Source organism: Prionailurus viverrinus, chromosome D3, assembly GCF_022837055.1.
Source record: "Prionailurus viverrinus isolate Anna chromosome D3, UM_Priviv_1.0, whole genome shotgun sequence".
In the NCBI taxonomy this organism is placed as follows: domain Eukaryota; kingdom Metazoa; phylum Chordata; class Mammalia; order Carnivora; family Felidae; genus Prionailurus; species Prionailurus viverrinus.
This window is the reverse complement of record NC_062572.1, coordinates 78,978,634-79,002,233: the sequence shown is the minus strand read 5'-3', so window position 1 is coordinate 79,002,233 and position 23,600 is coordinate 78,978,634. Positions and strand designations below refer to the sequence as shown.

At 47.3% G+C, this 23,600-nt stretch overlaps 1 protein-coding gene across 1 annotated transcript; it reads right to left on the bottom strand.

Annotated features, from left to right (window-relative positions):
* Window positions 1-304: 304 nt before the first annotated feature.
* On the bottom strand, window positions 305-16,257 carry SEC11C (SEC11 homolog C, signal peptidase complex subunit). The gene is made up of 6 exons (XM_047828681.1): window positions 16,071-16,257; window positions 8,120-8,229; window positions 5,026-5,175; window positions 2,916-3,035; window positions 1,147-1,204; window positions 305-502 (listed from the first exon to the last, which is right to left on the bottom strand). Exons 1-6 carry the CDS (start codon window positions 16,155-16,157, stop codon window positions 449-451), a joined length of 579 nt encoding a protein of 192 aa, XP_047684637.1. The 5' UTR covers window positions 16,158-16,257; the 3' UTR covers window positions 305-448.
* Window positions 16,258-23,600: the final 7,343 nt, after the last annotated feature.

Here is a 23,600-nt window from a genome sequence, read left to right as displayed (position 1 = left end):
TTAAAAAGGTTTTAGCCTTTATTCCCTGATCGGAATATACTCTAATAAGTGAGAAATCACTTGCTTTTGAGGGCCTGTGCGTTTCCCTCGGAAATGCTATTACGTGATGTGAAGAATTTTACTTCCGAAACCCAGACATTACAACTACACCATGTGGCTTGTGCTCTGTCCCCACCAGCAGGTCCAGCAATGGCCCGCCTCACTCCTGAAGTGGCACAGACCCCCGTGCTTGGTTTAGAGTGACTACGACGAGGGCCACAGAGACTGGGCAGATTCAGACCAGAGCCCACAAAAGAAAACAGTCTTTCCTGATGAATCATTTATTTGGACAAGACAAAAATGTCTCCACATTGTTTCCTTTTATACAGAAAGTGGAACATTTCAAATATATTAGTTTTTCTCTTTTGCAACAGAATTCATTTCAATCTGGTGCCAGGAACTTCTCATCTTAGGATTCGCGTTTTAGTAACACGTATGCACCCATTACAGCCAAGAGAGCGTACTGGAAAGAAAACACAGTGGAAAATTACTGGGAGGTCTACAAATAAGTTTGCTCTATAAATGTATTCAGCTGAAGTCCGCTCAATACTAGGCTGGGGACAGAATCAAAAGGTGACCTCTTCTCTCATGCCTGCCCTGCTATGGTTTAAAAAGCCCCCAGTATATTGATGGACCAAGGATCAAGCACCCAACAAACACAGCTAATCCACTGCTCACTCTTGCGTCCGTGTCCTATTGTTCTTCGAGTGGTTGTTAAAAAAAAAAACATCGACACCATTTTTATTGAAGTAGGGAGATCGGCATTACTGAGTCTATTGTATCGTTTTTTTTTTTTTTTGGTATGTTTAAAGGTTTTCATGATAAACAGCAATGAATATATAGGTGACATTTTAGAATACACCACGAACATAAAAGATGAAAGTAATTATTTTAAATAACTAATTTAAATGTTGATAATTTAAACGGTTATGTCAATTTGTAGTTCAATACAAATACTCTGCAAAACAGAATAACAAGGAAAACATTTTAAACAGACTGCATCTTTACAATTGCACGTGTAAAAGCGCCTATATACGTATATGTATATATATGTGTATATATATATATATATATATATTTAATTCAGACATACACACAAATTCCTACCTTGAATTTTGGATAGTCATTCATTATTATGGTGACCATACCAACGTACGGTAAAAACCTAAATTGTGGGATGAAAAGCCAGAAATATAAAAACTGCTTGTAATACGATGACAGCAACATTTAAAAATACTCTAAATCAGCCTTAGGAAACAAATCTTCCTTGGGAATAGCACTGATTGGGGCTGTAAGAATAATTGTCACTCCTGCCTCAAAAGGCTTTATTAATCAAAAGCAACACAACTAACAGCCAGGACCATTTTTTAAGCAGGCACATGATTTCAACTAGAGATGCCACTTGTCTGTGCTCGCTGCATTCACCATAACAGAATTAAAATAATTAGTTGAGCTGCTTGTACAAATGGAACTGACAACTTTCATCAAGCTGGTTCTTAATTTTTTCAGGGGAGAAGTAACATTCAGATAGCCTATATGAAGACCGCTGTTAGAGAAAGCTTTCAAAGTACACGGAGAATCAGTCTGCAACTGAAGGAACATCATCATTTTCATTTCACAGGGCTTTTCAAATATAACAAACACGTCCGCTGGGCAGTGAACCCAGATGTGAATCCCATAATTTATACCCACATGTGACTATGCTCCCAGACACCGAAGGTCCGGGGCATAAGCCAGCCAATGACTCTGCTGACAAAATTAATGTCAATATGTAATCAGTGTGACCCAAGTCTCCCCTCACTCACGGGAAACGCGGTTAACACATGGGTACCCTCCAATCTTATGTTAAGTCAGCTGCTCCAACCTCCCCTTTATACACAGCCTGTCCCCAGGACAGGACAAGTAGAGGACTGACCAGCTGGAAGTCACTCCCATCTCCCCACAGATATTCAAGGTGCAACGCGGCGGTGTAAGATAGTTAAAAGGTGAGCCGAGGGAGAAAAGGAGCAGAAAGAGACCTCAAATCACAATCTGATTAGTAGAGCTGAATCTTAGAAAAGGGTAACCAGTGTTCTCCAGCCTCCGACAGCTCATGGGATTTAGAGAAGATTAACAACAACAACAACAACAAAAAAGACACTTCTAACAAGGGTTAATCATAGAAAAGGGTTACCAAGAGAGGGGAAAAATTGCCTTTTTTGTTTTTTTTATAAGAGGATACACGCTGTGCTGTGTCAGAAGCAGAACTCATTGCTGGCGCAATTATGCAAGGATGAGTATTACAAGATTTATCACATAACTGTTTTGGGCAGTGAAAAACAGGAAATAACCTAAATGTGTCGCCCCCAGGAAAGGACTGGGTACGTAAGCTGTGATTTTGTGATTCTCAGGGGAACAACGGTACGTAGCCATTTAAAACTACCTGGATGTAGATTTGACACAGCCACCAATTTCTAACTTCATGTTGGGTAAAGAAACAAAATAAAATCCTCCTATGTAAAGTCATGTATTATATATGCACACGCATCTGTATAAGGCGCAGGGAACAGTGTTCCACGGTGGTTATCTCTGGGAGGGTCTCTTGTAGTTGCTATTTAAAACCACAAATACCTAACCTCTACGGGGCGATTGCTTTCAAAAACAGGATTAAACCGATGATGCAGACAATATACTTGAACTCAGCTTTTGATTTTCGGTCCTTAGTTCTGAGCTGTATTTACACCGTGGACCCCATACACGGAGCACAACTCAGACTACTCCCAACTCTCCCGATATAGACTGTTTGTAACGAGTGATTCTATTTAGCCCGTACATTTAGTTTGTTTCTATTTTTCTGGTTCCCGAAGCCTTTATGTAACTTAAAGGTTAATGCTCACCCTCTGGCTCGTCCCACCACATCCTTCTTTTCCAGCCAGTTTTGGCCCTCTTTGTACAGGCCTCTGTCGTCAACTTCGTTATTATCTCCTTTAGTCAAAAATTTGATGTCTCCGTTATCTCTAGAAAGCAAAATAATGACTTTTCAAAATCGATTTTCAGCACGGCATCATTAGAAAGCACTTAGTTTACCCGGCACTGGACGGTCTGCTGCGGGCATTCGGACGAGCATTCCGCGAGAACTCGATCTCTCTTGGTCTGAGGGGACGGCTTACAGGGAACCATCCGACTACAACCGTCCGACTAAAGCACGAATCTACAGGCGTTTCTGCAGCCTCAAGTTCTAAAACGCCCAAGCTTTCCTGCCAACCAAAAAGCATGGCAAAGCGCAAGGGCCCCGGCAGGGCAACGATGAGCTTCCAGCAACTGCTTTCACTTTCTTAGTCCGCAAAGACCAGCGTGTCCCCGCGGATTATACTCCGCTTCACTCAGGACACGAACTTGGTCCCGGATCACAGAGATTTGAGCGCAAGGTAATTCAAACCCCAGTGTGCCCTTACCCCTCCTCAAACCTACTTTTCCTCGCCAAATGTAGAATGTTAATGCATGATCTCCTTCACCACTGAGCAAAGTGGTATAAAATCTGGTTTGCAGAGAAACAGGAATCACAAATGGCATAAAACCAGCGTGTTAAAGAGACATGTGGGAATCATTTTAAACACTCCAAACCGATGCTTACACGGCCCTGTCACTAGAAACACAACATTATAGCGTTATAGAGCTCTAAAGAGGGTCTTCTTCCAATAAAACAAATGAAAAAATGCCCCATTATAATTAGATAAAATACTGAAAGCCCACAAAGATTTGAAGCCATGCCAAAGGCAGCAAGCTGATTTGCAGCTGTGGTTATAAAGGAAATCAAGAGGATAAAAATCCACGCGGCCTCTCTCACAACTCATGCAAATCATAGAAAATCATCATTATTTCCTCCACGTTGAATAAGTTCTCTTTCAACTTCTTTATCAATGTCTTCGGGGAACACCTGGAAGCAGGGAGTGGCATGGGAACCTAATACCGGAAGCGTTCGGATAGCTGCACTACACGTGTGCGCGTCCCCCCACGTCCACGCGCGACGAGAAGATGAGAAAGGCTCTGTTCTTTTAAAACCACAAGCACACACGTCTAAGTGCAATTCCATAACTCAGGCAGGTGGAAATGCTACGCTAAGCTGCGTAAAGGTAAATGAATAGCCGAGTATATAAAACGTAACGTTTCCACTAATACTCTCTATTCCACTGATACTGTACTCTCCCATGAGAACTTAGTACATTTGAGATAGAAGCTTCTAGTTTCCCAAGCGTGTCTTCAGAGGCCACCGCTGGCATGTCAAGGAAAGGAAGCGCATCTGTGGGGGGAGAACCGGCACAGGACACACGCTGCCCGCGCCACGGGATGAGCCGGAAAAGGCGTCTGCGTCCGTCCAGGGCTAAGGTGACCGCTGAGAGCGTGCCACTCCGTCCAAAGTGGCACAGGGAAACAGGCGGCTCTCTGCGTGTCAGAAGACAGTCCTACCGAGATCATCCTCAGCTGCGGTGGGATTGGATTCTCTCTGAGCCTCCTTCAAGTAAGTGTTAGGCTACAGTAGGTTCACCTTACGTCACACAGCAGTTTAAGTTTCCTTAAGGAGGCCTCAGGAGACACCTGTTCGTCTGGTTCTCACAATCGTCCCGTGAGTCACGGTGGGAAATGATAATGTTATCAGCCCCATCCTACAGGCTGGGCGAGGTAGCAGGTCCAAAGTCACCCAATTAGTGAACGGCGGGTCTAGGAACATAATCCAGAGTTTCTGCCACTTCTAACCAGCCATTAAACCGGCTGCCAAAACTGAATTACTAAATTCTACACCTGAAACTAATATTACACTGTATGTTAACTACAGGAATTTAAATAAAAACCTGAGGGGGGGGGAACAAATGAAAAAACAAATAAATAGAAGTTTGATAACAATCAATGCTAATGGAAAAATAAATAAAAATATATAAAAAATAAAACAAATAAAACCGGCTACCAAAATTCACCAAACAACAGCGAAAAGAAGGAAAGCCACCTTACTTTTCATGAACTTTGATTACTCTGTGAACTATTGGAATGTCTCGTCCTTCGACTTTAAAGACCACGATTTCACCAGCTCTAATAGGGTCTTCTCGGAAGTTTGTCAGGAATAGAAGGTCGCCCCTGTGAAAGGCCGGCTCCATGCTGCCACTGGGAAGAGACACAAAATCACATCCAAATTAGCCTGGGTTCCCAAGGGTAACGTTTCAATTCACGAAGAATACAATAATAAACATATCGGTGAGAGTCTCAACTTCCGTCGTCACATATCTAGGACCTGTGAAACAAGTCACTGTGGTTTCCTTCTGACTGCTCGCGGTGACGACACGGAGTGAGAAAGGAAAGGATTTCTTCTTAGATTTAAGTATGAAAAGGATAGTAGCAGGCCCCTCTGTACTTTGTATTAGGTAGAGAAAAGAACCAAGTGTAATGTGAACTCTTTGAAGTAAAAGCCGCCAAGTTTTAGCCTTAAAAAACAGTCCTACGTCCACAAAGACATTACTATTTTCATTCGGAACTGCAGACCCTGAAAGCTGGTTGGTACTCTAGGGCAATTCTTGCATTTTGTGGTTCATCCCCAGCACCTAGGACATGGCATTGCCACTCAAGGAAGAGAAACCAACAAACGAATGTCTTAGGAGAGCGATCTATCCGAAAACCAAGCTGAGGGTTGGGACAGAATTCGAACCCAAGTCTTTGGGCTCCTGCAGGATCATCGTTTAGACCGTACTCTATAGGGAGCCCAATTCTAACAAATGTTGACTGTTTCTGATGTGGAGGTCAATAAATAATCCCACACGGTACCGGTTTAAACCCATGCCAAAAATCGTCGATGGAGTCAAAGTAAATTGCAATCTAGCAGAAGCCGAAATCATCAAGACACAATTCATTTTACATATGCTCATGCTTTGTCTTAACGCATGAGAAAATAAATAAGACCTAAAAATATAGCAACATAGGGGCCATGCAATCAAAAACCAGCGAGTCTGCTGAGGGCAGGAGGGGACAGGAAGAGCCAGACTGGTGAAGAAGTGGGGTGCTTTAAAGGGAAATGTGGGCTCATAACAGGTGCAGCTCAAGAAGTTGACCCTCCTGTCCCTCCCTGCACTGGAACGCCTTAAGCTTGTCAATGAATGCAGATCAGCAAGGAGAGATGCAGCAGGGACCGGCCTGTCACTAAGTACCTGCTGATGTATTTATTTTTAAGTTAAACCAATGACAGTTGAGGATGGTAACAGATCTAACAGGAAATGAATAAAAAAACAGAGAGAGTGCTAGAAATATAAATGACCGAGAGGGAAAGAAAGAGAAAACAATGAAGAACTGCAGCTAGAAAAACCTTCCGGACGAGTCTCAGAGGCAGCAAGAGTACCATTTGCCACCAAAAGCCGTTATCATGGCCCATGAGGAAAGCACTTCTTTGAAATGTTTCACTAATATCAACTACACTTGCTTTCCTCATGGGCCAGAGATTCCCCAAAGGTCAATGTTCCCCAAGGTCACACATTTCTCATGATGTCAATAGTTTATGCTGACAAACCAGAGTGCTTTAGTACTATAAAGGAGGCTTTAAAAAAAAAAGTCCCCAGATACTGCAATGTTACAACAATTTCTTTGTACGACTGTGTCTGTGTGATTTAAGGAAAACCAGAACACCTGGGATCTAATTTTGGATCTGCCAAGAGTAACTGTAAGACGCAAGTGGCTTGGCCTCGGTGGGCCTCAGGCTCTTTATCTGTTAAGTGAGAAGGCCCATCTGAATTTGAGGTTTTTTCATTTCTATTTAGGAAAAAAAAAAAAAAAGCCTTGAAACCCTTCCCTCAAACGAAATCTTACGAGGAAGCATCACCACCTACAATACATACAAATGGAGCCGTCATGACTAAAGCAAGGCTGGGGTGTCTAGAATCCACACACTCGATCCCATTCTCCCTCCTAACCTGTCCACTGGCCCCCCGGGCAGTCCTAGAGCGCAGTGTGAAAACCAGTGAATTGGGATCCCGTATGCCATCCGAAGGCTCCTACATTTATGGAAGCAGTGTACCCCTAGAAGTAGGCCCCTTGGCCGGCCACACAGGGGCAACCTGCTGAAGCCAGGGCCATGGCCGAAGCCCCATGGTGTGGTAGCAGGGAGCAGGGGAGGGAAAGGGCACCGGTCTGGAAGCCAAGAACCCTGTGTGCTGACCTTGGCTCTTGCACCGGCCAGTGGTGACCCCGCTCATAAAACAAAAGGGCTCCAGGGGCGCCCGGGTGGCTCAGTCGGTTAAGCGTCCGACTTCGGCTCAGGTCACGATCTCACGGTTCACGAGTTTGAGCCCCGTGTCGGGCTCTGTGATGACAGCTCAGAGCTTGGAGCCTACCTTGGATTCTATGTCTCCCTCTCTCACTCGAGCTCTCTCTCTCAAACATAAATAAAACATTAAAAAAATTTTTTAAAAAATAACAGCCTCCATTCCCACCCACAGTAAGGCTCAATGGTCTAAGACACACGGACAGAGAGCATCTTGAGGTACCTAAGGACTCCCAAATATGGTTATTTAATTTCAAACTGATTAAATTTTCCCCCTTTCCTGACTTTACAGCTATATGAAGTGAATTAAAGTATTAACTTTTCTAAATTTAACCTCCTGTGCTTTATAAGAGTAATAGTCTCAAGAGAGTAGCCACCTACACCAGTATTGCAGAAGAGGCTTGAAAAAATACAGCATGCTCCGCTAGGCACCGGGGATATACACTTCCCTGTCTGCTTGGTACAAAGAAAACCAAGTAACGGCTTTAAATTACTTATGTTTCAAAATCAATTAATGCATAAATAACATATGATCGTTATTTTAGGCAGATTAAAGCATTAAAATACAAAAGCAAATATATTGCACTGGAGCATTAGCATCAACACGATAAAAGCTCTAAAATATCTGTTGAGAAAGACAAGATTTGTCACCAAAGGTCAGAAACAATGAAAAGAGGTATCAGCAGAAAATTCTAACACTTTATCCAACCAAAATCCCCAGTCTTGGTTGCCGTGCAGGCTTTCGCTCAAGGCGACGCTGCTCCTCTGTGACAAGGCGGCAGCGTAAGAGCCTGCAGAACCTACCTCAGCACCACCACGATGGGGCTCTCGCTGCCGGTGAGGACGATCAAGCCTTTCCAGATCATAAGCGCAGAAGACACGATCATGGCGAAGTTTAATACCTGGTAATAGAGCTGGAACGAAAAAGGCCAAACCCCAAGTGAAAACCAATGGAATTATATTCACTAGCCCTAAGCTGGGGATGAGCTGGTTTTTGAACAAACAAACAAACAAACGAAGCTGTGTTTATTTTAGGACATTAAACTAAGTCACGCAAACTACAAACTTAGGTAGCATTTCAACTTTTGTCCGTGGAATTAGCCTTCCATTTATTGTTTCTCTTTCAATGAGAGAAGAGAGAGAAAACAACAACAACAACAAACCAGAGCAATCCACAGGACCCACTTTATTAAAGCCTCGGTAAGACTCAACTTACCTCTCTGGGATTTCCCAGAACCCTCAACCTTGAAGAGTCCCTTACTCAAATTCGCAACTACTTGGATGGAACTGGAGGGTATCATGCTAAGCGAAATTAAAGAAGGACAAATATCATATGACTTCACTCATAGGAGGACTTTAAGATACAAAACAGATGAACACAAGGGAAGGGAAGCAAAAATTATATAAAAACAGGGAGCGGAACAAAAACATAAGAGACTCTTAAATACGGAAAACAAACAGAGGGTTACTGGAGGGGTTGTGGGGGGCGGGGAATGGGCTAAATGGGTGAGGGGCACTAAGGAATCTACTCCTGAAATCACTGATGCACTATATGCTACCTAACTTGGATGCAAATGAAAAAAAAAAAGTCCGTTACTCAAGTTCTACCCCGAGGGCCTACCGCTCTGGCAGAGAGAGGGCACGTCTGATGTGAGAGCCTGGCACAGAGCCTAGAACCACCCCTTGGCGCCCTGGCCAAGGAGGCCCCACATGAGGCTTCACAGTCCTCTAGCACTTAGCAATGAGGCTGTTCTGCATCTCAAATTACATTTCAAAGTGAACAAAAACTTTAAACACCTGGAAGTTTGCACTTTCCATAAACGTTTTAGAAAGTAAATGATATCTGGTTAAGAACACAGGCAGAAAGCCACTCAAGACAATATCGAGTTCGAAGCTGGCCTCGTCCCACCTTAGACCACTGAGTGAATATCGACCCGGCTTGTCCTGCTGAAGCTCAAGGCTCTTCCTTGCTGACAGCCTCGCCTGCCACACCCACCAGCCCCTGGCGACGACAGCGGAAAAGCAACACCTGCCCACATCCCAACACCCTTCCGGCTGTAGCTGAATTGTTGGGCCAGACGTCTCCGGGCTTCCAAGAGGCTTTAAGGACAGAAGTCACTGTGCCTACTGCTACTCGAAATGTAAGTCCTTCAGGGCATTTCCCTTCGGGGCCTCCAGGCTGGCTCCTTACTCCAGTACCTGCCTCTATCCTCCTCCTCACGACCCCTGCCTTGGGTGACCCGACGAGCCACGTGGACGGCCTACCCAATCCTCTAGGGTCTCAGTCCCTAGACATCCTCATTTCTAAAGACCTCCTTCCCCCACCCGAACCAACCACTTTTGGCAACACACGTGGAACTGAAACTGCTCAATCCCCACGTCTCTGATTCAATGACCCCCCTCCACCTGCCCACATACACCTGTGCAGTCACCTACGTGGCAGGACTCTTGTTCTTTCAGGGGCCACCCCTCACCGACCTACCCATTCGCTCTACACATTCTACTCTCTAAATACTTCTGGACCCTGTTCCAACCTCTCCATTCCCACTGGCTGCGCTCTCATCCGAGTCACCAACATCGCCCACTGGGCAACTGCAAGAGCCTGCTGACCAGTCTCCCGACGTCCACGCACACCTCTTCCAGTGCGTTCTCCCTGTTACAGCCCGTACTCATTTTCAGAGGCGCCTCTGGCCATCTGATCGTCTCCATGCCCTGCTCCGACCGCATCCCTTCAACTGTGTGCCACTGCTCTGAGGATAAATACGGTCTCTTACGCCCTGTCTGGTACATCCCCAAATCCCTAGCTTCGGCTGGTGAAGCTCACTGCACTCCAGGTGCTCTAATGGCACCTGTCAGCGCTTCGGAGAGCACACGCTCCCATCCACTCCGGGACCTCACCTGGCTGCTTCTTCTGGCCAGAGGCTCTCTCCCCAGACTCCTCAGCATACCTAATGCTTGCTCGTCTTAAATCCTGCCTTCGGCATCGGCTCCCCAGGGAAGCCTTTCCTGACCCACTAGAACTAGGAGTCAGCAAACTTTTTCTGCAAGTGGCCAGATAATAAGTGTTTTCGGTTTACAAGCCACAGGGTCTCTGTTGAAGTGACTCAGCTCTGCCACTGTAGTGAGAAAGAAACTAAAGACAATATGGGAAAGAATGAATATGGCCGTGTTCTAGTAAAACTTTTACACAGTCTCACTGCATCCTGTACTTCTTTATGCCATCCATCACTATTGTAATTATACACATCATTTTTTTTTTTAGAAAGAGAGAGGGCACAAGTGAGTGAGGAGCAGAGAGAGAGAGAGAGAGAGAGAGAGAGAGAGAAGTGGGGCTCACCCGGGGCTTGTGTTTTTACCGGAAGCGGGGCTCGTGTTCACCCAAAGTGGGGCTCAAGCTCACCCAGGGTGGGACGTAAACTCGTGAACTGTGAGATCATGACCTGAGCGGAAGTCAGATGTTTAACGACTGACCCACCCAGGCGGCCGATATACGTATCATTTCTAATGTGTCTTTCACGTTAGACTGTAAGTTCCACAAAAGCAAGGGTCATTTTGGCCTTGTTCACAGCTGTATCTTGTTCAATACAGGTCTGGCAAAGAGTAAGTACTCAATTTGTTGAATAAAAAGTGAGAAAATAAATATCTTTAATACACAGTGGGTACAAACTACTAGTAAGAAAAACACTAAAATCCCAACAACAACAAAAAGAGGTAAGAGCTGAAGACCATTAATTTTCCAAAGAAGAAATACAGCAGTGAATAAACACTTGAAGTGTTCAAACCAAATGCTGCTTCCCCCCCTCCCCTTTTTTTATGCCTAGAAAATTTCAAGTTTGGGTGGGATTTTTTTTGTTTTTTTTGTTTTAAAATTGTTTTAATGTTTATTATTTTGAGGCAGGGAGAGAGAGAGAGAGAGAGAGAGAGAGAGAGAGAGAACGAACAAATGGGTGAGGGGCAGAGAGTGAGGGAGACACAGAATCCGAAGCAGCTTCCAGGCTCTGAGCTGTCAGCACAGAGCCCCATGTGGGGCTCAAACTCACGAACCGTGAGATCATGACCTGAGCCAAAGTCGGACACTTAACTGACTGAGCCACCCAGGGTACCTCTGGGGTTTTTTTTTTTTTTTGGTTTTTTTTTTTGTTGTTGTTCTTAATGCCAATACTCAGTGCTTGCCCAGGGTACACTGTGGCACAATACGGGCGTGTGCAATGTGCATGTGGATACGACCATGGTGAGAGCGATCTGGCATTAGTATCACAAGGTTACTTTCAGCCCAATAATCCCCCTTCTAGGAATTCAGTGTACAATAAAGGCAGATAGATATGCGTCATGGTCCCCGTTCTAGTAACAGAGAGAAAGAAATAAAGGAGCAACAGCAGAGAAACGATTGCGTAAATAATGGCAAGCTACTGCACTACTTAAAACCAAAGTGTATGTGGGCTGCAGGAGAATCTCCACAAACTACAACAGTTTGTCAGACAAACACAAGAAGACGCCCTCAAGTGCTGGCAGAGGCCATCTTAGCATGGTGGAATTCATGGCTGAATTTTCTTCTCTTAAACTCTTCTCTATGCTTTAAAATAGTGACGGGCCTGGAAGAATTCCAAAGTCTGGGGAAAATAAATGTTTCAAGGGATTTGACAGAATATTGTATGGCCATTAAAATAATTACTTTGAAGAGTGTGACAAAACAGGAAAACCCAATCTCACATGGCAGTGGGTGGGAAAAGCCGAGTTCCTATTGTTATGAGTGTATGTCTGTGAAGTTATGTCATTGCAGGTGGTTGTGAAGGAAACAACTGAGAGTGGAAACGTAAAAATGGATAAAAATGACCGTGAAGATGGTTGTTTTTTTTTTTTTTTTTTTTTTTTAATTTTTATTTTTTTTTTTTCTGAAATTTATTGACAAATTGGTTTCCATACAACACCCAGTGCTCATCCCAAAAGGTGCCCTCCTCAATACCCATCACCCACCCTCTCCTCCCTCCCACCCCCCATCAACCCTCAGTTTGTTGACCGTGAAGATGTTTTGATGTAACAGTCGAAAAGAAGGTAAATCGAATTCAAAATTAAAGTTACACACCATATTTAAAAAAAAAAAAAAAAAACCTGGGGCGCCTGGGTGGCTCAGTCGGTTGAGCGTCCGACTTCGGCTCAGGTCACCATCTCACAGTCCGTGAGTTCGAGCCCCGCGTCGGGCTCTGGGCTGACGGCTCAGAGCCTGGAGCCTGCTTCGGATTCTGTCTCCCTCTCTCTCTGCCCCTCCCCACCTCATGCTCTGTCTCTCTCTGTCTCAGAAATAAACATTAAAAAAACAAAACAAAACAAAACAAAAACTCTTTGGCAGAGCATCTGGGTGGCTCAGTCGGTTAAGTGTCTGACTCTTGGTTTCCGCTCAGGTCATGATCTCATGGTTCATGGTTTCGAACCCTGCATCAGGCTCTGCACTCTGAGCGTGGAGCCTGCTTGGGAATTCTCTCTCTCTCTCTCTCTCTTCTCTCTCTCTCTCTCTCTCTCTCTCTCCCCCTCCCTCTCAAAATAAGTAAATAAAAACTTTATATATATTTTAAAAAATCCTCTTTGTCTACTATGTCAATAGCAAATTATGAAACTCCCAGTAAATTCCCAGAAGTGCAAATAAGGAGACCGGACTGCCAAGCAGATATGGTTAAGGTGTCGGGCTGTAATACATTAAATTGTTGCTTCCAAAGTTAAATCCGCCTTGCAGGGTACCTTGGTCTCAAGCAGCAGTTGTTCACTGTAGCTCACATTCAGAAACTTCTGCACCCACTCTGCCTTGAAGGATTTGATAAGTAAATGTTGTTTCGTTATGAATTGCAGATCTGCCCGGGAAAGCCACAAGCCACCATTTTAAACAGAAATTGTCATTTGTAGACCAGCTTTCAAACCATCGGTCTCCACCCTGATAAAAGCAAAGTGTAGGGGCGCCTGGGTGGCACAGTCGGTTAAGCGTCCGACTTCAGCTCAGGTCACGATCTCGCAGTCCGGGAGTTCGAGCCCCGCGTCGGGCTCTGGGCTGATGGCTCGGAGCCTGGAGCCTGTTTCCGATTCTGTGTCTCCCTCTCTCTCTGCCCCTCCCCCGTTCATGCTCTGTCTCTCTCTGTCCCAAAAATAAATAAACGTTGAAAAAAAAAATTTTTTTTAAAAAAAGGGCGCCTGGGTGGCGCAGTCGGTTAAGCGTCCGACTTCAGCCAGGTCACGATCTCGCGGTCCGTGAGTTCGAGCCCCGCGTCGGGCTCTGGGCTGATGGCTCGGAGCCTGGAGCCTGTTTCTGATTCTGTGTCTCCCTCTCTCTCTGCCCCTCCCCCGTTCATGCTCTGTCTCTCTCTGTCCCAAAAATAAATAAACGTTGAAAAAAAAAATTAAAAAAAAAAAAAAAAAAAAAGCAAAGTGTAAATCCTCGCCACTTATGTTATAAAGACCCGGTACTAAGACTACCTTTTCCAGTATGATTTTCTGTGCTTGCAAAATTCATCATGGGGAAGTAAAATCAAATCCCCCCCCCCCAAAAAAAAACTTCCTTTGAGCAAGATATCGATTTGCTAAAGAAACGACCGATTATACAAAAACCTAATAACCAAGCTAGTTGCAAAACCACAGATCATACTTCAACACCCTACTTTTAAGAGACTGGCTAATCCAAGTCTAGGCTTGAAATCCTAGAATCTAGAGACACAATTTGGATTGAACTGCTGACAAACTGGGATCTAACAGAATCTGCCACCACGTTTCACTGGTGTCTCCTGTTAATTCATCTTCGCCTACCAATTTTAGACGCTTGGCAATTCACAACCCCAGCAAAGTTTAGAAGCAAGCCCACACTCAGTCTTTGTCAACCAAAAATGAAATAGCTAACGTCTGAGAGTTTTAAGCAAACATTCCGGACCAGAGATTCTGGCCCACAAAGCAGCAGACATGCCAGCCGCTGTGTTTCTTCCTTCCTCTGTTCCTCACTGCAGAAACAAAGAATCCTTGTTTTTGTATGTGGCTCTCGCCTTACTTTAGAGCAAGCTGGGGCAGCAGAGAAAGGGGGTCCCACTTCCAAGATTGCTGGAGCATGCATGCCTGACAAGGTGTCAGAGAATGCTATTTTGGAGGGGAAAAGAAAAAGAAACAAAAGGACAAAGCTTAAAAGGAGAGGGGGGAAAAAAAAGTACCAGGAGGCAGCAGATTTGAGCCTCTGAATTTTAATGAGAAAACTAGCAAAACATAGACAATGCAAGAGCCAACAGGCCTAATCACTGAGAGAGGGAATATACAGATTTTTCAAAAAGCAAACTAGTTTAGGAATTGATACATTCGTCAGAAGGCCTTCTCTGATCGTCTGCGATTATAACCACCCGCAATCAGTACCAGTTTTAGAGACATTTAAAAACGCTAGCCAATTAAGTCTAGATTTTTAAATAAAGCTCCCTTTTCTGGAGGTTCTTGGGAATAGCATCGGTGCTCAGGGAATTAGCTGTTGGTTTTTCAAGCTGTTGATAATCACTGCCACAACTCCTCTTAATCACAGAAACTCCCAAGGGCTCATCAGCTAGGCACACCTAGAAACAACCAGGTTCTAGACATAGTTCATGAAGTTCAAGTCACCAAACTCTCCCGCCACCGCAGTAGTATGTAATTCTATTCGGGGAAAAAACATAACAAACCGTATGTCCACAGGAACACGTTGTGCCATGCCACAGGCATCACCCGACTCCTCAATATAGTGGCAAAAATGACAGGATGTCTCAAAATCATGAGAATTTATACCATTTTCAAAGACAATCAAAATTACCAATAGGATGGTTCCATTTTTCTTAGCATAGTTTATTGTTAGTATCAATAGAAGAATTAGGATCCATTAGGCTCTAACGTGCCCTACAGGTCCCCTAAATTCTCTCTCTAGAAGCTTACGCTGTGGCGTTTTTCCGGGGTGAGAGGGCCTCCTTTCCAGTCGCTCCTCGCTCTCGCCTTATATTGAAGACTCAAAGGCAGCGATGCTGGCCAAAGAGCTGACTAAGGAGAGAGCAAGAAGGAAGTTTTCCTCCGAGGTCACAGAAGAGCGAAAAGTCCACCCCAGCTGCCCAGGGGCCCCACGCTAACTGCCTCCTACATTCAAGGTGCAGCCAGATGACAGAGTCGGAGATTAGCGAAGAGTTCTGGAACACTGCATCAGTCTAAAATGATTGAGCACCACCAGTGAGATCGCCAGGCACAAGGAGCTTTGTTTAGTCCCGACGCACGGTGGGCAAAACACTTCGCAGAGAGCGAAGCAATTACTTCGGGAGGCAGCACTGGACAGTTCCCACTGCCAGAAAGTTCTTTCCTTTCGCCTGCCTTTCCGCCCCTTCTATCCTCGGGCAGCCTTCTTCGGGATGTCAGGCCTCACAGAGAAGTCTATTCCCTCCTCCAGGGGGTGGCCCTTCAAACAACGTGCAGACAGCTGTCACTCACGGCCGAGTCATCTCTCGCTTTCTCCACCACATTTGACATCCACGGAACTAGATTTCTATCCTCTTCCCCTTCCTGGCCACACTCCCCTCACTGCGCTCGGGTCAGCGCAGGAAAGCGTACACCCGTGCCCACACGTAGGTTTGCGCGGACTTGAACCCAGGGCCTCTGAGAGCCGGGTGGGGGAGCCTGGGGGCGCGGGGCGCTGTCCTTGCCCGAGCCCTACCCAGGGAGCCCCGACTTCCCGCAGTCGCAGCCTTTTCTTGCTCCCGGACGCGCCCCCAGCGCGGGTCTCCCTTACCTGGCGCTTGTTCATCTTCCTCAGGTCCCCGAAGATGTCCAAGCCGGAGGCCGGGAGATGCGTGCCCACGGCGCCCGCGCGCACCATGGCGGGCTCTGCAGGGGCCCGCACGGCCCGCCAGCTCCGGGTGCCACAGACAGCTGCGGAGCACCGGCCGGGCCCCCGCCCACCAGCCCCTCGGCCTTGCGGGCCACGTGACTGGCGACTCGCTCGGGCGTCTGGGGGTGGTAGTCCTGCGCGTCTTAGCCAGCGGGCCGCCGGGAAGAAACTGGGAAGAAGAAAACTACCACTCCCAGAATGCCGCGGGGCGAGAGGCTCGTCCAGTGAAGGCCCAGCGCTCCTGGGGAGGGCAGCGATGGGACTCAGGAGCTTTATCCGACCCTTCGGAGCGAACTTGGAAAAGAGAGTGATCCTGCATATCGCAGAGACAACTCGGGGAAGTGACTATTCAAGAGGAACTGAATTCCCCAAGACTCTGGTCAGGCGCCAAAAGGACACCTAAAGCTCCCTGGCACTCACCTAACCGTGTACCTTAGCCATTGGATGACTGCGCCGGGCGGAGGCGGGGCCTCTGCATTGGCAGCCGGCAGTGCTGAATCGGGGAGGAGCCTAAAGAAAGGCCAGGCGAGTGGGCGGGGCTTGGAAGAGGCGGGATTTTTGAAACCTTGGAGTTCTGTGCTCTGTAAGAAGTGGTAGGATTCTGAATGCAAGGAAGCATCTTTGTATCTTTTTGACCGTAGTTGTGTTGCGCTAAATGTTACTTGAATGAGTAAATAACCACCTAATTTTGTACACGAGGAAACAGAGGCCCAGAAAGTCTGTATGATAATGGGTCAGAGTCTGGATTAGAACTCACATTTTACAATTTCCAAATCCTGGATTACTGCTGTCCCGATCCTAGATTAGCTAGATCATTCATTGACTCAATTACGCAGTATTTATTTCATTCGTTTATTCACAAAGCTTTTTGAAGCATCAACTATGCACCTGGCCCTGTGCTAGGCACTTGAGAAACATCAGTGAACAAAACAAGCAAAGATCCCTGCCCTTATGAAGCTTACATTCTAGCAGAAGTCGGTATAATAAATAAATAAATTACATAGTATCTAGAGGGCAGTGGTGCTATAAATAAGAAAGGCAGGTAAGAGGGGGGAAGGGCTCTGGGGGAAGGGGGCAGGTTGTAGTTTAAAATATCCCAAAAGCTAACTCACTATAAAGCTGATGAAAGGTAAACTCTGGGACCCTTCGCTCGCTCGCAAAGGCGCTTTTGAAGGACCTGGAGAAAAAAAATGGTCATATAGTTTTGTAAAGTTTTCAAAAGCAAGGTATTTGAATTGCTGTTGGTTGAGTCTTGTTTCTTTGCATTCCAATCTCCCCTCCACCATACTTCATGTTGGAAGGACAGGAGCATTTTGAGGATCCAGCTAAGGAGAAGTTGAGTTGGAAATATATTTAGTTTGGGTTTAGCAGATACATTTGTGTGGTTCACGGTCATTCCCTGCCACCCTGCTGTAGGAATGGCCTTAACACTAGGCTCTTAAAAACAGGGAAAGAGGGGCGCCTGGGTGGCGCAGTCGGTTAAGCGTCTGACTTCAGCCAGGTCACGATCTCGCGGTCCGTGAGTTCGAGCCCCGCGTCAGGCTCTGGGCTGATGGCTCAGAGCCTGGAGCCTGTTTCTGATTCTGTGTCTCCCTCTCTCTCTGCCCCTCCCCCGTTCATGCTCTGTCTCTCTCTGTCCCAAAAATAAATAAACGTTGAAAAAAAAAAAAAAAACAGGGAACGAGGCCCTTTGAAGGAGATAAAGCAGAAGCTGTGACACCTGACCGGACATCCTGCCCAAGGGCAGGGTCCACGCTCAGCATCCACACATTCCCTCCGTGTGATATGGTTGTGACAAGTGTGATCTTGGAGATCCCTCGGGAATCAGCTCCTGATGCTACTGGGCCCTCAGTTTTGTCTGTTTGTCTTGTTCTTACAAAGGAAGTCATTAAAGTAAGTGCGGTCTCGAAGTACCACTAAGCCACCCCGAAGTCTCCAACCCCACCCCCTGACTGGGGCTTTTGTCGCTTTGTCTCTGTTCTCAGCTCTTCATTCTCTATCTCTGGCAGTTCTGTGATATCAAGTACAGAGTCTGAGCTCCCAGTAGCTTATTTCTTCCAAAGACCGAGGAAAAGGAGCAGAATTGAATTACCGTAAGCCCTGCTGCCAGTATCTGGGGAGATCTAGTTTCGTGCCAGAAATCAAGCATTCTTCTGCCTAGGTGTTGATTCTGGAGTTGCCTTGGATTTGCTGCATATCTTAAACCAAAATGTAATATTGCTTTCTTTTCCTTCTTCCATGGAGAAATGGGCATACTAATTTTCTGAATGAAATCACCTAAACACAGGCCGATCCCATATACTCTCCCTTCTATCATGTGGCATAATCAGAAAGAAAACTTTAAGAGATCGCCTATACGACAATCGGTTCACTCTCTTACCTACTGATTTGTCTGTTCCACTGAGCGCTAGGAACCCAGAGGTGAGTAAGACACAGTTCTTAAATCCAGCCGAAGCTGTATATGTGCAGACATGATTATCATACGGAGTAAGAGGTGAACGACGTAGGACGCAATCAAAGGTATGCACTCTGGTTTAGAACCCCCTTAGCACATCTGGGTAGCCCTTGTGAGTGGGGGGAGGGGGGCAAAGAATTGGTACAGAGTCAATACCAGCTAACATTTTTTTCCCATATTTACTTTGTAGCAGGTAAACGCTTCTTTATTCTTATTAGCAATTACCAAAATCGTATTTTACAGAAAATGGAAAACAAGTCTCGGATATGATAAGCAGCTTTCCCAACAAAAGAGAGCTAAGAGAAGGCAGAGTCAGGATTGGAATCCAGGTCTGCCCTGTCCACACTCATTCTCTTGCTTCCTACACCACGGAGTCTCTGTTGCTTTCTGCCTTTTCAAGCCCCTGGGACTGATGAGCAGACACGGTTCCAGGTGGGAGTTTCGACTTTCAATTCCCGAGCCCAAGCTACCGCCTACAGACCGAAGGTATTGGAAACCGTCCTGAGCGCGGCAGAATCTCAGGGATCTTCATGTCCTTGGGCTGGAGGGAGAGAGGTAGGACTCGTTCTTAAGTGAAGACCAAGCAGGAAGACATCCGATGGATGACTTGGAATCTGGTCAGCCCTCGAGGGAACACTGGAGCTTGGCTGGCTGGGCAGGAATGAGTCGCTTCGTGTCAGATCTGAATTAGCAGCACCTGGTTAACGGGCCGACACCACCATTCTGAGTTGCCCTGTGCCCTTGTCACCTTTTGCATCCGTGGAAGGATACGCCTGGGAATAGCCGCGCCGTCCCCCAGGGACGTCATCATCAGAGCGTGGAAACTTGGCTGCCTCTTCTCCTCAATCTATCTGCCACCTGCTGCCTAAGCGCTCTTGTCAGAATAAGTCACTTCTCCAGCTGCCACCTCTTCTGTCCCACCCAGCTCCTCTGATTACCGCCCTGTGCGTCACAGTTGCTACAGCCACCCATGAGGGGACTTTATGCTAAGTGTCAGGAACAGCGACGGGAAGGCAGGGAGGCAGACCACGTTCACTAATCAAAGATGCTCATTGCCTTGTATGTCCCACGCCACTTGGCTGTCACGTGACTCTCAAAAGCTTTTGAAACTTGGCTTCTTGGGGCGCCTGGGTGGCTCAGTCGGTTAAGCGTCCGACTCTTGATTTCGGCTCAGGTCATGATCTGGCGTTGGTGAGTTTGAGCCCCGCGTTGGGCTCTGCGCTGACAGCACGGAATCTGCTTGGGGTTCTATCTCCCTCTCTCTCTGCCCCTCTCCTGCCTGCTCTCTCTCTCTCTCTCTCTCTCTCTCAAAATAAGCAAAAATAAACTTAAACAAAAACTTAGCTTCTCAGTTTATCTCTATTTGAAAAAGAGAAAAAGCTAGGCAGACATATTCTTACATTTGCTCTGTCCACGAGGCTCGGTACTTTGTGCGAGAGTTTGACAGACACAGGACAATGCCCTGTGGTGCTGGGCACCCCGGAACAAGATCCAGGAGATCTGTGCTGCCCTCCTTGCTGTGCCCCTGCAGGGCAGTATCACCTCGAACCACCCATCTTTCTCCTTGGGCCTCCGTTTCCTCATCTGTAGAAACAAAGTCGTGGCCTCTAAGGTTCCGTGGCAAGTAAAATTTCACAGCCATGGCCTCCAGGGGGCAAAATGTAAGTACCTTTTCCTATAGCCTGGAAAAGTTCTATTAAAGCCCCCTTCTGCCTCGTTTGCAGTAACTTAATACAATCACTTTCAGTTTTAAAACTGGGTCAATTTGAGAGTATTTAAATACTCGCTCCCACCCCCTCCTTTTCCTCCCCAGATGGCAACCGAGTTAAGGGAGGCATATCCTGACTTGCAGGGCCTGTAGTTTGCATCTGTTTCTCCTTGATCTGTTTCCCTCCTGTTCCAGAATCCTGGAAAATGTAGTTTGTCTTACCTGGTCCTTGGATGTGAGCTCTTCCCCTACGGAGTCACCGGCTTCTGTCCTTGCTGCCCCCATTGACGTGCCTGTCCTGGCCTCAGCCTTCGTGTGCGCATGCTTCGCCTCAAGCCCCAGACTTACGGGATGTACCTGGTCTGCTTTTTGGGTCCTTTCTCGACTGTCTTCCCAAGTCTTTCTGATCCCGAAGTGGGTTTCGGTACATCACTCGGCGTCATTTGGCCTTAAAGCCCTGCGTCCCCTCCTCTCTTCTCTCTTACATCCCTGGAGCTCAGGGGACACTGGCAAAGTGCTCAGAGGCCCAGATGATGCACTTCCAGTCTGGAATGACCAATCTTTGAACAAAGCGTGTATGGGCCGCCCGGGTGGCTCAGTCGTTCAAGCATCTGACTTCGGCTCAGGTCATGATCTCACAGTTCGTGGGTTCGACCCCATATCGGGGTCGGGGCTGACAGCTCAGAGCCTGGAGCCTGCTTCAGGTTCTGTCTGTCTCTTTCTCTCTCTCTCTCTCTCTCTCTCTCTCTGTCCCTCCTCTGCTCGTGCTCTCTCTCAAAATAAATAAACATTTAAAAAAAGAAGAAGAACAACAACAAAGCATGTATCTTTAGACCTTGCTCGATCTTCAGGACTCAGCTGGAAGGGGGTGGAAGCAGACAGCCTGGTAATCTGTACCAGTTCCCCTCTAACTTTCCTCTCCATGCCCGACCTTAGAGGTTTCAAAGGGATTCAAAGAAAAATTGCTTATGCTGGAGAGCAGCCCCCTTCATATCCTTTTGTTTTTACATCTGAATGGTGCCTTTGATCTTAGAAATCAAGAATTCATCGCCTTAACCTGAGATTCTGAAATGATCCCTTCTGCCCCAAAGGGGGTAACTCCCCTTTGGCTGTCCGTGTTGGGGCAAAGACAGAATCTTGGGGCACAAAGGAAGGGATTACGAGGTAGGACATGGAGGGGCACGCGGGTAGCTCGGTCGGTTAAGCGTCCGACTCTTGATTTCGGCTCGGGCCATGGTCTCACGGTTCATGAGATCAAGCCGCACGTCGGGCTCTGCACTGAGAGCACGGGGCCTGCTTGGGATTCTCTCCCTCCCTCTCTTTCCGCGCCTCCCCTGCTGACACCTGCCCTCTCCCTGTCTCTCCCTCAGAAATAAACATTTAAAAACAAGAAGTGGGACATGGAAACGTGGAGCAAAACTATTAATAATATACATGACAATTCTGTGAAGGCATGGCCTGCCTCTGCTAAATGTGAATTCGAAGCTTAAAACTAACAGTCTGCTACTTTTGCAGAAACTCACTAAAATGAATTGCATTTATTGAATCTTTACTGCTTACGTTGTCCCAGGACCTAGGTGCTTAGCAGTCCATAATACTGACGGGGTTCCTGCTTGCATGAAGACGTAAACATAAATAATTAGGACAATTTTAGACATTTATAATGTTACGAATGACTAGGGGAGGTCAGCCATGCCGCCTAAATCGCGGGAAGATTTAGAATCCGGTTTTCTGTCAACCCTCTGGGGCAGGACAGCTGGAGAACGTGCAGTTACTGGGAGAGTACAGGGCAGTGTGGACGTAGATCAGTGTCCAAGCGCTCAGCTTAGGGGTCAGCCTCTAAGAACAGGGTGTCAAGAGAGGCGGGAGGGTCAGGAGCCGCCCCCATGTTCCAACAGGATCCTGATCTCAGCCACGGGTCCTGGCACAGATTCCCGGTCACCATGGGCCGACCTCAGTGCCTGTCCCATTGTGGCCTCGGTGGTCCTGCCCAGGAATGGGCGCCATACGCAACTGGCACAGAAAAGTCTCTCCCTCCGTGTCTGGGTCTCGGTGCGGTCACGTTTCCTCAGGAACCACACGAGAAGAGACGACGTGTTTCCAGAAAGAAGGAGAGGAGGACCCAGTGCGATGTTCCGGGCAAAACAGACACCACGTCTGAGTTCCATGTCCCGGAGGTCCCAGGCACGACCTGGGTTGCACGATGGCCCCGGTATTTTTATAATAAAGTCCCCTTTTGGTTTAACTTGGGGAAAACTGGGTTTCTGTCACGGGTTCCAGTAGCCTTAACCAATACAGAACATTCTTACAACCGTGCAGGTGGACTCATGTGAAGAGGGAGAATGGGAAGGAGGCGGGCTGGCTTCCATAATAGAAGGAAATGAGGGGCTGTAAACATTCTTCCCTTCTGCCCTCCCTGACCCCTTCTCCCCACAGAGGCTCTCTGGAGCCAGAAGCGAGAAGCATCGTAGGCTGGGCCTCAGGATAGGCTCAAGGGCCAATCCACTCAGAAGCTGCCACACGGGTCACAGAACAGATGCTACGCGGCATGTCGCTTAACGTGGTTGACGATTTTGTGTTTGCCCAAACAGGTTTTTGCCAGAAGTGCCAGCACATCAGGGTCGTGCGTTTGTTAAAGTTGCACGCGGGCCCAGGGAGGCCCCGAGAGGGTCACAGGCCACCGGTCGATTGTCCCCCCGATGCCCCACAGCGGGAGGAGCCCACGAGGCTGAGGCTTCCTGGGAGCCTGTGCGGCCCACCCCAAGCTAGGTCGGCCACAGTGATGGCTTGTCACGGATGAAGGCCCAGCAGGCTCAACGGGACCCCAATCTAACAGCCAGCAGCTGGGGGACGACACGAAGGAAAGACACAGACACGAAGGAAAGGAATCACTTAATTCCGGTGGGGAAATCATGGAGCACTCCTGGGGCTCCCAGTCCCATGGCTCCTGGGGCGCTCAGTCTGCCAGGCGCAGTCAGCCCCCACATCCTGAGGAGCAAGCAGAACCCTGAGGGAGTGAGCACCATGCACCAAACACCCCCTGTGCTGGGAAAACACCCAGGGCCGGTGCCTCCAGCCAGGGGACGGCAGGGACCGCCCTGCCCACCGCTCAGGAGGCTGCAGTTTTATTCCTGCTGCTGTTCAGCATGAGCCCCTCTTTACCCTTAGATAGCTCTGGTCCCATTGCAGTCCGGAGCTTCACTACAGGGACTCCCTTGGGCATGGGTGTGGCCTTGCCCTCCTGCGGGGCTATCTTCCTTCCTTTGCT